Here is a 14573-nt window from a genome sequence, read left to right as displayed (position 1 = left end):
GCAGTAGGCGTCGCCTAGACATGTTAAGGATTTTGTATGTATTGAGCAAGGGTAGGATGTGCTGATTTCTCCTGATCGAGAGAACGTAACGAATGCAAGAATTCTGTATTTTTTGTATTCTGTTCGATATTTTACGTTGTAAATTCGTGCCGTACACCACATCACAGTAATCGAAAATAGGATATATTAGAGTTTCGATTAGATATAATTTAGTTTCTCTAGTGAAAAAGTCTCTCCTCCTGTAGAGTGATCTCATTATTGTTAGTGCTTTTGTGCATATATGAACATGATATGAACACGTCGACGTAGTTGGCGATTTTTTTTTAAAAAAAGCTCTAAAACAGTTCACACACATTTTCTTACGAGAAATGAATACAATAATGCACGAAAACAAGTATAGAAAGAAAACTAACTTAAGCCCCTACCACACAGAACTGGATTTCTAGTAGGAATGCCCTAGTTGCCGCTGAACTGACTCTCTTCATTGAAGTTTTATTGTTACATAAACATGAGAGTATGGAAGGACTCCCCGATGACGCAGTGGTAGCGTCGTCGCCTTGTAATCAAGGGGTCACGGGTTCGATACCCGGTGGAGGCACATATTGGTTCGGATTCCACTTTAAACTGTAGAAAGGTGGCAAAATGAGGACTGACCACCAAAAATAATATGCATCTTCCGAAAATCCTGAGCACGTCACTCTTTATCTCGGACACAATTTTTAAAATCAAATCACCAGAAGTTTTTATCATTTCATATTGGAGACTTAAGTAAGATGCGTTCTTCCTGCAGGTTTTGATATTATCCTTCAGGATGCTGTCGCCTGCCTTCGCACCTAACCATAACAAAGCCCTAATTTCCCATCCTTGTAACTTGGATCTTGAAGACTTAGGAAGATGTCAGACCGAAGGGGCAAGCGATACATGTCGTTTGGAACGAGCCAATCAACAGCACCGTTTCACACCGTAGCGACACAAAAGGCCGCACAAACCTACGTTCGACTTGTGAAATTCTCAGGCGACACGTTGTGAAATCTTCCTTAGTAGGCCACTGTCTTCGTCACCTCGAAGCGGCAGCTCGTGTTGACTACAGAAGTAAAATGTCTCCTCAACCGTTGGGAATGCCCCTCAGCTTTCTTCTTTCTCCTTTATTTTCTGGGCTTGTTCGTTATACAGGGAACATCTTACGATTTGAAATACAGAGGACATGTACTATGTAAACATATTAGCTAAAAATCAGTCGAAGTCAAGGGTGGCTCAGTGGCTTAGTTGATAGAGCAATGGCACGGTACGACAGAGCCCTGATTCGGGTCCTGGTAGACCCTGCAATTTCCGCTAAAATGTCTACATATGCAACATCTTCTTGGTTCTTGCTTTCTCTTCTCGACATTCATAAAATTTTCGGCTGTTCCTTTATGGTAGTTAAGTTTCAATGAGCGTGTGTGAAATTCAGTAGTTATTTTCTTATGCCATGAAATTCTAGGACTGCATACACGAAATTTGGTCCTGGCACAACTAAATCATCACTCAAAACTTTGATTTTCAGTTGATCTGTGCAGCTTCTTTCATTTTTTATAAACCGCTCCAATACCCGGTACTGCTGAAATATTCACTTTAGAGAGAGAGAGAGAGAGAGAGACCTTCGATCTCTTCGGCCTTGTGGCCTAGTAGTTAGCACATCGCGCTGCGACGCAAGGGGTCCAGGGTTCGAATCCCGCTCGGGCTTGGTTGTTTGTGAATGTTCATTCATCAATTTCATCATTTCATCACTCATCCCCATCTTCGCAAATCAGCCAAGAGGCACAAAACGCGAGGTAAAATAAACTAAATTAATTAATCAATCAAACAATCTTCGGCCCTAGACTAGGGATGGCCAGATCCGGATCTTGGCGGATCCGAAATCCGGATCCGGATCTTAAAATTTTTCGGATCCGGATCCGCGGATCCAGAACTTTCGGATCCGAATCCAGAACTTTCGGATCCGGATCCGGTACTTTTGGATCCGGATCCGTTTTGCCATCCCACATGCGCTTCTTTGGAAAGTAAGAATGTGTTTATAACATATTGTTACATGCTAATATACATATATATATATATATATATATATATATATATAATATACATACATACACACACATATATATATATATAGTGTGTGTGCGCGCGTGCGCGATTTGTAATTAATTAATACACTTACAAGGGAGGTCTAAGTCTCCCCCTCCGATTTCCATGAAACTTGGCAGGTGTATAGAAGCCCCCCTCAAATGTCAAGATGAGGAGAAATTGAAGTAGGGATCTGACCCCGAAACCACGTAAATATGGCATAGGAAGAAACAGGGGGCATAGGGCCTCTCTATACACCAGTCAAATTTCATGGGAATCGGAGGGGGACACAGGGGTGAGATCCCCACTTCAATTTGTCCTCATCTTGACAATTGAGTGGGTTTTGCCCTGTAAAACCGTTTTTTAGCTGAAACAAAAAAACACGTATTTCTTCCTTTGGGCCTCACTATACACCTGCCAAGTTTCATGGAAATCGGAGGGGGGCACATAGGTCAAATGCCCACTTAAATTTGTCCTCATATTGACATTTGAGGGGGATTGCCCCCTAAAACAGTTTTTTAGCTGAAACAAAAAAAAACACGTATTTCTTCCTTTGGGCCCGTTTATACACACACCTGCCAAGTATCATGGAAATCGGAGGGGGACACAGGGGTCAGATCCTCACTTCAATTTGTCCTCATCTTGACATTTGAGGGGGTTTTGCCCCCTAAAACAGTTTTTTAGCTGAAACAAAAAAAAAAAACACGTATTTCTTCCATTGGGCCCCACTATACACCTGCCAAGTTTCATGGAGATCGGAGGGACACAGGGGTCAGATCCCCACTTCAATTTGTCCTCATCTTGACATTTGAGGGGTTTTGCCCCCTAAAACCGTTTTTTAGCTGAAACAAAAAAACACGTATTTCTTCCTTTGGGCTCCACTATACGCCTGCCAAGTTTCATGGAAATTGGAGGGGGACACTTAGATAACCTCCCTTGTTAGTCTTAAACTTTGTAATTATATAACACTGCATATATTATAATGTTTTATTTTAATTTGTAAAACTGTAACTGTAGAACAATTGTATAATTTTTGTATAACATTTCTATCTTGTTATATGTGTTAAAGGTTTCATCCTGGAATGGAATGTCTCACATTTATGTGTGTTTCCATTTCCAATACATTCGAATGAATACATATTCGTTTCAATGGCAGTTACAAAATCACCTCTGACATTTTATGTTAAACAAGTAAGATTATTTTTGTGCACGAGTGTGTTAGCCGATGCGTAGCAAAGTATTTTAGGAACAACACTTGAAAAAAACAACTCTTGTAGGACTTACTAATGAAAAATGTCTTTGTAATCGAAGATCATAATACCTTTTAAGGTGTGGTAATATTGTAATGGGATTGAGATCCGAAACTTTCGGACCCGGATCCAGATCCGAAACTTTCAGACCCTGATCCGGATCCGGATCCGTTTGGCCATCCCTACCCTAGACACGAACTAGCACTACACTGAGGCTCCGGAAGTTCCGCTGTCGTCAATGTCTTCAGCTTTGGACCCAAAGTGGACTTTTTGTAGTAGTGGACTTCGTTACTTTATGGTATTTAGTCCTTTTCATTTTCGAATCACTAGATTTTATAAAGCTACCAATTGACACTGACTGATCACTAATTGACTGTGTGAACTGTCACACATACCCGTGATGTCTCATTAACCGATTGTTTACAAAGATCAACCGGGAAATTGAAGCCGCGTATTTATATCCTCATTATATTCTAGAACGTTCCGCAGATAAAACGATTCGTTAATATTGCCAGTAGTTCGACTCCTTCTCTTATTCAAGAACGTTCCCTCTCGCGCTTTCCAGAGATTAAAAATTACAACGAATCGTCCTACTTGTGATGCTACCTTTGTTGTGCAGCTTCCAAATGCTGACAAGTCTTTACATTATTGCTCAAGTTCGCTGCGACAACACCGAAAGCGCAAGAAAAGTTTACGTGCAATATTATCAACAACAGGGTTATAGAGGGTGGCTCAAAAAGTCACTTAACACCTTCGGTACAAGGCCACTGCAGCGCGCAACGTGGAAATGGTGATGACCAATCGTTGCCCGGCCAAGGGGGAACTACATTGACGCCACCCGCGCAGTCGGCGGCCATCTTGATGTCCGCCATCTTGAATTCAACTTCAGAATTTTAAATGGGAAGGGAATGATATGCTATATCAAATCAGGCTAGAATTTCACGAGAAATGCAATGGTGAAGGTTTTTTCGATGTATCTTTAACCAGTAAAAAGTTATGACTGAATTCTTGTACCAATTTGCTCCTTTTCGGGGTGTTAGAAAAATGCCTTAAAATTTGTTAAGCGCACCGGTAATGCATCGAGATCAAAGTGATGTCTAGGGAGAGAAGTTCGCATGCCATTGCACAAGATTTTAATCGGATACATCCATGAAGAGCTGCACATTATAAATGGTTGTCGCAAACAATTACAGTGTGACGCTTCCATTAAATGAAAAGTCCATCACAGTGACAAGGCTAATGTTTATGTTCAGAAGGAAGTTCATAAACAGAATATTCGATGGTTTTTATCTCATAACCCATTCTCGACAGATCAAAGCTGAATCGTTAGTGCTGGTAAGTTAATGGCGTGTCGTGCTGTGTGGAACACGATTGGTTAGTCAATTTTTCATCAACGGAACCTTAAATGCTTAGGGCTACTTGGATTTGTTAAATAAACAGTTTTTTTCATCCTTGCTTATGGAAGAAGGTACTTTTTACAGAGTTTTTTTTTCCAGAACACTATGGGAACGTTGTGAAGCAATTTCTGTCCAAAGTTATTTTATCAGATGACAAGGGTCGCATATTCTGTTTATGAACTTCCTTATGAACATAAACATTAGCCTTGTCACTGTGAAGGACTTTTAATTCAATGGAAGCGTCACACTGTAAATTGTTTGCGACAACAATTCATAATGCGCAGCTCTTCGTGGATTTATCCGATTAAAATCTTGTGCAATGGCATGCGAACTTCTCTCCCTAGACATTACTTTGATCTCGATGCATTACCGATGCGCTAAACAAATTTTAAGGCATTTTTCTAACACCTCGAAAAGGAGCAAATTGGTACAAAAATTCAGTCATAACTTTTTACTGGTTAATGATACATCGAAAAAAACCTTCACCATTGCATTTCTCGTGAATTTCTAGCCTGATTTGATATATCATATCACCCCCTTTCCATTTAAAATTCTGAAGTTGAATTCAAGATGGCGGACATCAAGATGGCCGCCGACTGCGCGGGTGGCGTCAATGTGGTTCCCCCTTGGCCTGAAAACGATTGGTCATCACCATTTCTATGTTACGCGCTGCAGTGGCCTTGTATCGGGGGTGTTAAGTTACTTTTTGAGCCACCCTGTAGAATATTCTCCGTCTTGTCTTGATAATTATTTATTTCCTTAAATTATCATCATATTATTCAAGAACCAAAAACGTAAATCTATCTAGCGTAAACAGAAAAAAAATCCTGAAGAGGGGCTCGAGTACCCTGATCCCTACCTTGGATACGTGCTACTAACAATAACAGGATTATAGAGCATTCTCCGTCTTGCCTTGATAATAATTATTCATCTCCTTAAATTATCGTCAAATATTCAAGAAACCAAAAACTTAATTTTATCTAGTGTAAACTGAAAATTTCCAGAAGGGGGCACGAGGCCCCCACTTTAGGAAGTAGTTGAAAAATGACACTTTTCAGTTTTTTAAAAATTATTTCCCAACGAATGTTTAAATGCAAAATTTCAAAACTTGCAATCATACTCATCAATGCACCTCTTACTACTTGATTTAAGTGGTACTTCTCAGAGAAGACAATTTTTATCAAAATTTCTGGAATAGTCAAACTACAGAGTGTCCGAAAAGTCACGCAACCCGGTGTTTACGACCGTATAACGGAATAGCGAAACGGAATTTGAAGAAACGTTTTCTGCCAAGAGAATGCCCTGTATATTGGGAAAATTTAGAGAGACAAACATATGTAAGAACATGCATGTTTTAATAACAAATAAGCAAAGTGTTGGCAAAGGCGGGGAAAAAATGCAAATCGTGTGTATTAATGCACAGAACTCACTGAGGTAAATTATTGCAACATTTCACCAACGAACAATTTGGATGACCATCTATTGAATTTGACAGAAAAAGAACTTTGAAAAAGTTTCAAAAACATTGCAGAGGGGAATAAATGGGCTGCTCCAAAAATTGATGTTTCCACAATATTACGAGGGACACTGGCAACACTGTTGCTGTCACATGTCAGTAACAGACGTGTTTCACCTCAGGCTATCACACTAAGGCACTTGTAACGACAAAAGTGGACAGTCAAATTCGTTGAAATTGTAGGGACCAATATCAAACATTTTACAGACTTTATGAAAAAATAATTCTCTCGTGAGTCTGTTGTGCTGATGGTAATGAAAGTACTCTCTCAACATTTGAATTATGACCTGTAATGGCAAACAAATATTTAGCAATTACCGTTCAATAACAGGGTGTCTAACAAAATAATACATCCAGAAATCTTGACTTTTCCTGGACTATTCTAGATCCTACTTAGGTAAAGTTGGAAATTAGTAATTAAGAAAATAAATATTTATTTAATGAAAATCCCTACCAAAGGACCAGTTAGGATGAAAACTGAAGCTGAATTTAAGAATAGAATTAGATCTGCTATTTCGTATTAATGCATCCTGAACTGTGTTTGGCAGAGAAGCGAGGCTTTGGCGTCTGGACTCACAGCCAGTATAATCGTATGTGAGGTTTGTGTCGGTTGTCCCTATATGTTTATGACTATCCATTCATCCATCTTATCTTACCATCATTCATCCTCATCTTCGCGATTAGCCAATGGGACAGAAAAAAGTGAAGCAAACTAAATCAACCAATCAATAGCAAAAATTCTTGACCACAAGAATAATTTATTGCCTTTTTAGTGACTTCTTTACCTACTTGTTGATTTTTTACTTTTTCTTGACTTCCATGACTTTCTTGACTGGCAGACACCCTGAATAACTTTGTTCTCTATACCCCTGCTTTACAATCAAATGATATTGAATATTGAATAAGAATGGGCAACACCTTGTTCCATCAGTATATACCCTAAGGCAAGAGATTCTGCTAAGGCATTGAACAGTGACGTTATCAGAAAGTGGTCTCAAGACTTTGTTCATTAATTGCTTCCGTTTTCCAGTTTGTTTAATAGCAGGACAAACTTTATTCTTTTTGTGCAATGACTGAATCAAAATAAATTTCACTATTGAGTTTGGAAACGCAGTCCATAGACTTGTAATTTGCATATTTTTTTTCTGTTACGTATTTTCCTAATTAATATTATGTGACGCTCAAAATGTAGGACATTTATGATATTTTTCAAATTCCTCCCGGGCGCCGGACATAAGGCTAAAATGTAGGACATGTCCGGGAAAATCCGGACGTCTGGTAACCATAGGCGATTAGGGAGTGGCAGTTGCTTCCCCAGTTTTTGCCACTTTTGCACCCGCACTATGCTAAACCTTATCTACGAGGGAAAGTAAACTGACTTTGTCTCCCCTAGTTTTGGAACTTTGGCCCCTAGTTTTGGAACCCAATCACCGCCAGTGACTCAAACCAAGGGAGTGGGGGCCGATGACCGCCTGAAAATGAACAACTACCTTCACGACAATAAATCTCAACTGAACATAGCGGATGGCAGAAAATGAGAGAAATCACCCTTTTCTCCCCAATCCATGGCCGTTAATCCACCACCTCTTGGCTTGTCATGTCCAGCCATCATATCACATTTGCCTTTTTAGTTTTTTGTTGTTTTTTATGAATATCCAGGAGGAAAGTGTGAATATGATCAATTGCATTACACTTTCTAGTCTTCGATTTTCATGTGGGAATATATGTCTGATATTTGGTCATGCAAAAATTCACTTACGATAATGTTCTAGAATGATTTTTCCTTCCATCGTTAAGACGAAATACTTATATCAACTTACTTAATTCCTTCACTCACTAGTAATTACATAAAACAATCTACAAATAGAATGCAAATCAAAATGCAACATATGCACAATGCAGACACGAGGATGAGAGGAAATTCCCCTTTTATGCTTACTCATTCCCCCCCCCCCTCTGCTTTGGTTGTAGATTTTTGGCCCTTGTGGGGATGATATATAGCTACTCTATAAATATATATATAATGTATGTATATATACTTTCAAAATTTTATGTGTAGATGCTTCAAAAGAAGCTACGGGAATTTCTTCATATTGGAAATATTTCAAATACCACAGTGGATACACCATTTTATATGACTTCTACAAATACTTATTAAAATTTCAAAACTTCCATTTTTATTAAATAAACTACAAGACATGTTTGTAACGAGAACATATCGCAGCCTATATAAATATTTATGTAATTACAAGAAAGAAGCACACGAAATATGTAAATTTTAAATATTTTACATTTTGATCTTATATTTTGATGCAATAGCAAAATTTAGACCATTTATTATTCCAATCATTGCTTTCAAAATATGAGTTTTGGAAAAAGATTCATTTTGGTAACTATTATGTCTCGCACCCACTGTTCGTTAAATTCTCTTTCGCCTGGACGATGTTCGAACCGACAGCCTTCCATAACATAGAACACCTGTTAGTAAATAACACATACTTATATGAGAATTGCAATAACAAATTATTTATATGAACCTCATGGGTGGATAAAGGCAGACAGTTCGAAAGTGACACTAAATGGTCAGTTAACATAAAAGTCTACAAAATTAAGTGGCTCTCGTAGCTCAGATGTCTTCAAGATTGTTAAACTGCCACCGACAAACCAATAATATTGATTCTTTCATACGATACAGTAACACAATATCGTATCAATGAGTATATTTGGAGAGGGTTGAATCTGGTGCTTAATTTATCCTACAGGAAAATTTGGTTAAAATATTCAAGTATGTGTGTGTGTGTGTGTTTCCTTGCCCTTTTGGGTTCGTGAAAATGTGGAACGAAACGTTTCCGTTCCTTCTCGTCAGAAATGGCAACGGAATCGATCCGGTTATTAATGTATTTCACTACATTTTCTAGGTCTGAGGCGATACCACTTTGAACCAATACCGATGCCGATACTCTTACCGATTCCCACCGATACCGTTATCGATACTTGAAAATTGCAATAATTAAAATTTGATCAAAATATTGACGTGTACATGTTCTTCTTCAATTATATGCATCAATTTACAAAGAAATTTACTTTAGGATATTCACGAATTACATCAGAATATTTAAATATAGTATATTATGTAATCACAAAATATTGTTTCTCGTGCAAAATTTGTGCAAAATAAAAAGAAACTTAGAATTTTGCATAATATCCAGGGCTAATTATACTTCGCGAAAGGGTCACGCGGCATTTTTGCGGACCACCTGAAAGACCAATATGCCGGAAAAGTATCGGCTGGTATCGGTAGATGAATTCCAACAGATATTTTTCGATACTGGTACAACTGGCATTGGCTCAGCCCTAACATTTTTCTTTTCACTATGAACTAAATTGTGAATATTCTTTATGTAGCATTCACATAATTTTCCCTTTAAAGAGGAGATGCGTTGTAGAGAATTCATGGGGCTTATGTTGCTTTCATCTTTTTGTGCTCTGTGGTGATTCGAGTTTTCATTATTTTTATTTCTTAATTTGTTATTATTAGGACCAGGATTTTGATGCAAATGCATCTTCTTTTTGGTAAGACAGAAACGTTGCATAAGTAGATAGGAACGTTCTTTACACATAAGTGAATAAATTGGGATGCCTTTGTTAGGGCATTTTTTTTTTGCATTTTTTATCCATTTTTCGAGTAAAGGTCATTTTCTAAACTTTTTAAACCGTTTAAGTCATTTTTCTGCCTTTTGAAAGTCATCTTGTGAATTTTTCTACATTTTGGTGAAAGAAGGGGCATTTTACATGCAAATGTTGAAGGAGAGAGGTTCAGTTTCTCGTCTCATTGCCTTCAGTGCAGTTCTGAACTGTGTTTGCAGAAACAAAGAAATTCTGTGCAGTATTGTTGATACAAGCTGTTGTGTAACAATTCAATTCTCTTGTCCGACAACTGACAATCATTCACTTTTGAATATCCTCATATGATTTTTGTTGTGTACTGCAACTCATTACTTAAAGTGTAAACTATGACAAAAAGTGAACTTTCTTACTTGTGCTACCATACGCAATGAACGTGTGATAGATACTGTAACGTTAATGTGTAATTTGAATTTCTTTTGGTAGTTTATAAATTTGTTCTACAAATCTTTCAGAATTTTTAGGTCATTTTTCTAAGTTTATAGGGCATTTTCTTGCATGTATTAGGTCATAAATGCATTTCTTAAAGGTAATGTTTTTGGCAATTTTAAGGTCATCAAAATCCTAGCCATTGTCGTATTATGTGCGGGCCTCCGTGGCGGAGTGGTTAGCGCAGAATACTGTGACACCAGGGCTTCTGAGTTTGATTCGAAGCCTGGCAATGGGTGTTTATTATGAGTATTCCTTCATCTTCATCGTCGCAATTAGCCAAAATTGGCAGAAAAACGATGGTAAATAAGTCAAAATAAAAAAATCGTATCTTGTGGATTCGATTGTTCTGATGGAGGTATCCTCCTACACAAGATCTTTACACAAATTCGGGTTCTCTTTTTATGGTCATTCTTTTTTCTTTCATACTTTTATGTTGTATATTTTTCCCTGGTTAACCTAACGGTATAGAGAGAGCAAACATTTTCCCACAGTTGGGAATTTTAAAGAGAAAAATAAATCCAGAATGTATTTCATATTATTTCATGTGGCGGCGAATGGGTGCCAATACTCGGGGGCAAGGACAACATTCCAACTGACAGACGGATTCCCTCCTGCCTCCAAATTTAGTGGTCGACGGTCGGGCCCTTCTAGAGTTATTAAGGGTCAAGCGAAGTCTAGTTTAACTTCGCAACACTTGGACCGGGTATTTAGTTGCTTCTTTCGGATTTCAGCTAGATTTTCAATTCTTTGCACATAATGTAACACTAAACAAATACTTACCTCTACTGGCATGTTCTTAGGCTTTATTTTGGACACTTTCAAGGTAAAGAAGACACTGGCTGTAGCAACTGGAATAGGACGTTTGCGTGTGGGAATGCTCCATTTAGCCTAAAATATAAATTATCCAAGATCAAAATTATAGTTGCTACCCGACTCTTCTCTATTGCTTAATTGTCTACAAGAATCAGACTAATTTCTGACCTTGTACGTGATATGAGCTCTCCTATGTCTCTTAGTATACGAGAATCATGAACGTAACTGTTTCTCCCAACTTTAATACAGTATTGTCGAATGGACAAATTTTTAACTCTCTCACTTTTGCTACAAGGAGCTTTATGTTCGATTCCTGGTGAAGACCCAGTAAGGTTGTCAACTGGGTAAGTATGAAAATAGTAAACATGAGTCCGCATGAGGTTTTCCATGAGGAGGGGGATAAGCAAGGCATTTTCTCCCAAAACACTGCTTCATTTTCCAGAAGGAGCAACGATTCCCTGTGTTCCCTCCTGACACCCATGAGCATAGGTGTTTACTCTAACATCTATTCATCAAATCACAGTTCATCCTCATTGTCGTATTAAATTGAACGGGTAGAAGAGCAACGGCAATTTTTTAATGTAAATTGTAAAATGTACACACCAGGGTCAATGATGAAAAGTATTAGAAAAAATAAGAAATAACAGACGGGTAGGTTTCTCTGTTTTGCAAGATAGAACATTTATGCACTCAACCATAAGAAAATTCGAAGATATAAAACATTATTAATATTTGACATACTCTGACTAACTCTCTGGCATTCCTAAACCAGTAAGTTTAATGTTGCCGTAACATATATCTTCCATCTGTCCATATCCTGGCCAAGATCAATCTACTCATATCAATCCTTACCAGTTTCCATAAAGTCCATCTTAATATTGTCATTCCAAATTCATATTCAGGAGTCTCGAGTTCGAATCCCGGTCTGAGCATGGGCGATCTTTCTGAGGGTCCCTTCATCATATCATCACTCATCCTCATCTTCGTAATTGACCAAAAGTTGCTAAAAGTGAAGTAAAATAAACCTAATCAATCAATCAACGATCTTTGTCTTGGCCACCCTACAGGACCTTTATCGTCAGGTTCCCCAAAAAGGACCCTGTAAACTTTTCTCTGGTCTGCTCATCTGCAATAATTGGTACTTGTCTGATAAGGCCCGAACACCTCTCACTCGTTTATTTCCTTAATTTTAGCATTGATACTTACATATTCTGCATTGCGGAAGATTCTTTAAGGTGAAGTTATGCCTTTTCCATAAAATAGTGTCAACTTTTCATATTACAAGTCATTATTTGTCTTCCTTGTTATGCTTGGGTAACAGACAATATGGCGTGCAGTTGTGTTTGTGTTTTGTCGATTTGGAGTGGGTATGCAGTGTTTCAACCTTCTTAACCGAAAAATACCTACTTTCGTGATTATTATGTCATCATAAACCATTCACGATAGCCCCACGGACCATTTCCGGCAAGGTTAGGGTAGGTTTGTTTAGGTTAGGTAAGCAAAAATTCTAGTAAAAAAAGGCACGTTTGGAAACACTGCCGAGACCGCGTGACTTTCGACGCTCGCGCCATCTGCACGTACATAATGGAAACAACGGCCTAATGTTACAGAAGATACAAGTTCCTTACGTAACAACTGATTATTTATTGTTCTGCAGTATTCTATGGTGAAGTTTTTAGTTTCCGTGAAAGAAAATACCTCGAAGAACCTCGACAATGATACAGAAAGTGATTTCAGTAAGTAGTTTCTCCTGTAAATTTGAAGAAATCCGTTTGGGCGATATCAGACAGTTACCCAATGATTTAATTATTCTAGTAATATCAAGTGATTAATATAGGTTATTCAGTTCAGTAATCTGTAACCTTCTTCATTCACCTGTTATTTAACCCCTTTTAGGTCTTACGATCTTATTTTCAAAGACTTAGTTTATGTTCCTCTTTTAGTGGAAAGGTCCATGTTCTATATTCTTACAAAACTACAGGCATAATTATTGTTTTATATGTTTTAATCTTTAGATTCTTTGATACAAGACGAGAAGATAAAAGTTTATGAGGAAGACTGTTGTATTCTACGCTATCCAAATATTTTGATAATGCCTTAAAAACACTAATCTCTACAGGATTTTTTAAGCTCCCAAACATTTGAGGCAAGAGGACGATCCTATACCGAACCGAAACTACTACATTGAGTAGTTATCACAAAAAAAAGCTTACCTCATATATATATCTATCTTCATAAAGACCTCTTTCTGTTTGTAAGAAATCCAGGCAGTATAACCAACCCCTGCACATACGCCACGTCTTGATCAACTTATCAATTGATTCTTTCCCTGCTTCAATGTCAAAGGAGCCAATAGTAGGCCATGATACATTTTTGCATATACAAGTACCTTCTTTTTCAGGAGGGCGAGGATATGTATCGTATTTGCGTCCTGTTAACAGCTCAACATATCCAACAGCTTTCTTAATAATTTTGTCGACAAAAGTACCAGCTTCAGATATGCGTATAGTTATGTTTTTGACATCCGATGTAGATGTAGTCTCCAATGAGCCTCCTTCTGATCCATTATCGCCTGTTCCTGCTTCAACCACAACACCATCAAGTCTAAATTTAACTCTGTTCCGAGTTGTCATTTCTTTGCAATTTCACGATTTTATCACAACATTCCCCCTGTTTGAATGTTTATTTTTATCCATCGAACACTCGCTTACTTGTATTGGTAGGCTTGATGGATAAACAAAAGGTGATTTAGAGCTATACTTCTAATAACTTTGATTTAGACCTAGACCTATACATAAACAGACATTCCCGAAGAGACCTTTCAAAGCTTTTGGAATTTTTTCTTCTTCTTCTTTTTAACTGTCCCTGTCAGCATTATCTTCTCGACTTTGGACATCGTTATTGTTTTGTATTTGTTTTAATGTTTTCTTCTAAAATTGAGAGTTAGTCTCTCAAATTAATCAGAATCACAAACATAAAACGATTATTATGAATAATTCACTTTTTTTTGTCCTTTTGCTGTTTCTTATTTTTTATTAAATATATATACAGTATGTAACATTCTTATTCGTACACACAGATTTTCAAAGCAAATGCTTTAATATCTGAAAGGAAATACACTCTTTTGAAATTGTTTCTTTACAATTCAATAACTAATATCATTAGGAACATAAAATCTTACCCAAATTCTGTATAACCAATGACAATAATAAATTAAATGAAACAAAGAGAAACATGCCATTTTTTGTACACCTTTTCTATTCGTACACTTAATAATATAAAAGAAAAAAGTATATTCAGAGCAAATTGACTGACAGTTCTAATAGTTTGATGCCTATCCTTTGGCTTTAATTACTGCTTGACACCTGTTCTTCATAGAAT

At 37.4% G+C, this 14573-nt stretch overlaps 1 protein-coding gene across 1 annotated transcript; it reads right to left on the bottom strand.

The window, feature by feature from the left end:
• Window positions 1–8425: 8425 nt before the first annotated feature.
• Window positions 8426–13972, bottom strand: LOC146001281 (A-kinase anchor protein 14-like). Its single transcript, XM_083138581.1, has 3 exons — window positions 13406–13972; window positions 11160–11267; window positions 8426–8741 (listed from the first exon to the last, which is right to left on the bottom strand). The coding sequence occupies exons 1-3, from the start codon at window positions 13823–13825 to the stop codon at window positions 8619–8621; spliced, it is 651 nt and encodes a 216-aa protein (XP_082994707.1). The 5' UTR covers window positions 13826–13972; the 3' UTR covers window positions 8426–8618.
• Window positions 13973–14573: the final 601 nt, after the last annotated feature.

Source organism: Lepisma saccharinum, chromosome 17 (assembly GCF_977018435.1).
Source record: "Lepisma saccharinum chromosome 17, izLepSacc3.1, whole genome shotgun sequence".
In the NCBI taxonomy this organism is placed as follows: domain Eukaryota; kingdom Metazoa; phylum Arthropoda; class Insecta; order Zygentoma; family Lepismatidae; genus Lepisma; species Lepisma saccharinum.
This window is presented reverse-complemented; position numbering and strand designations above follow the sequence as displayed.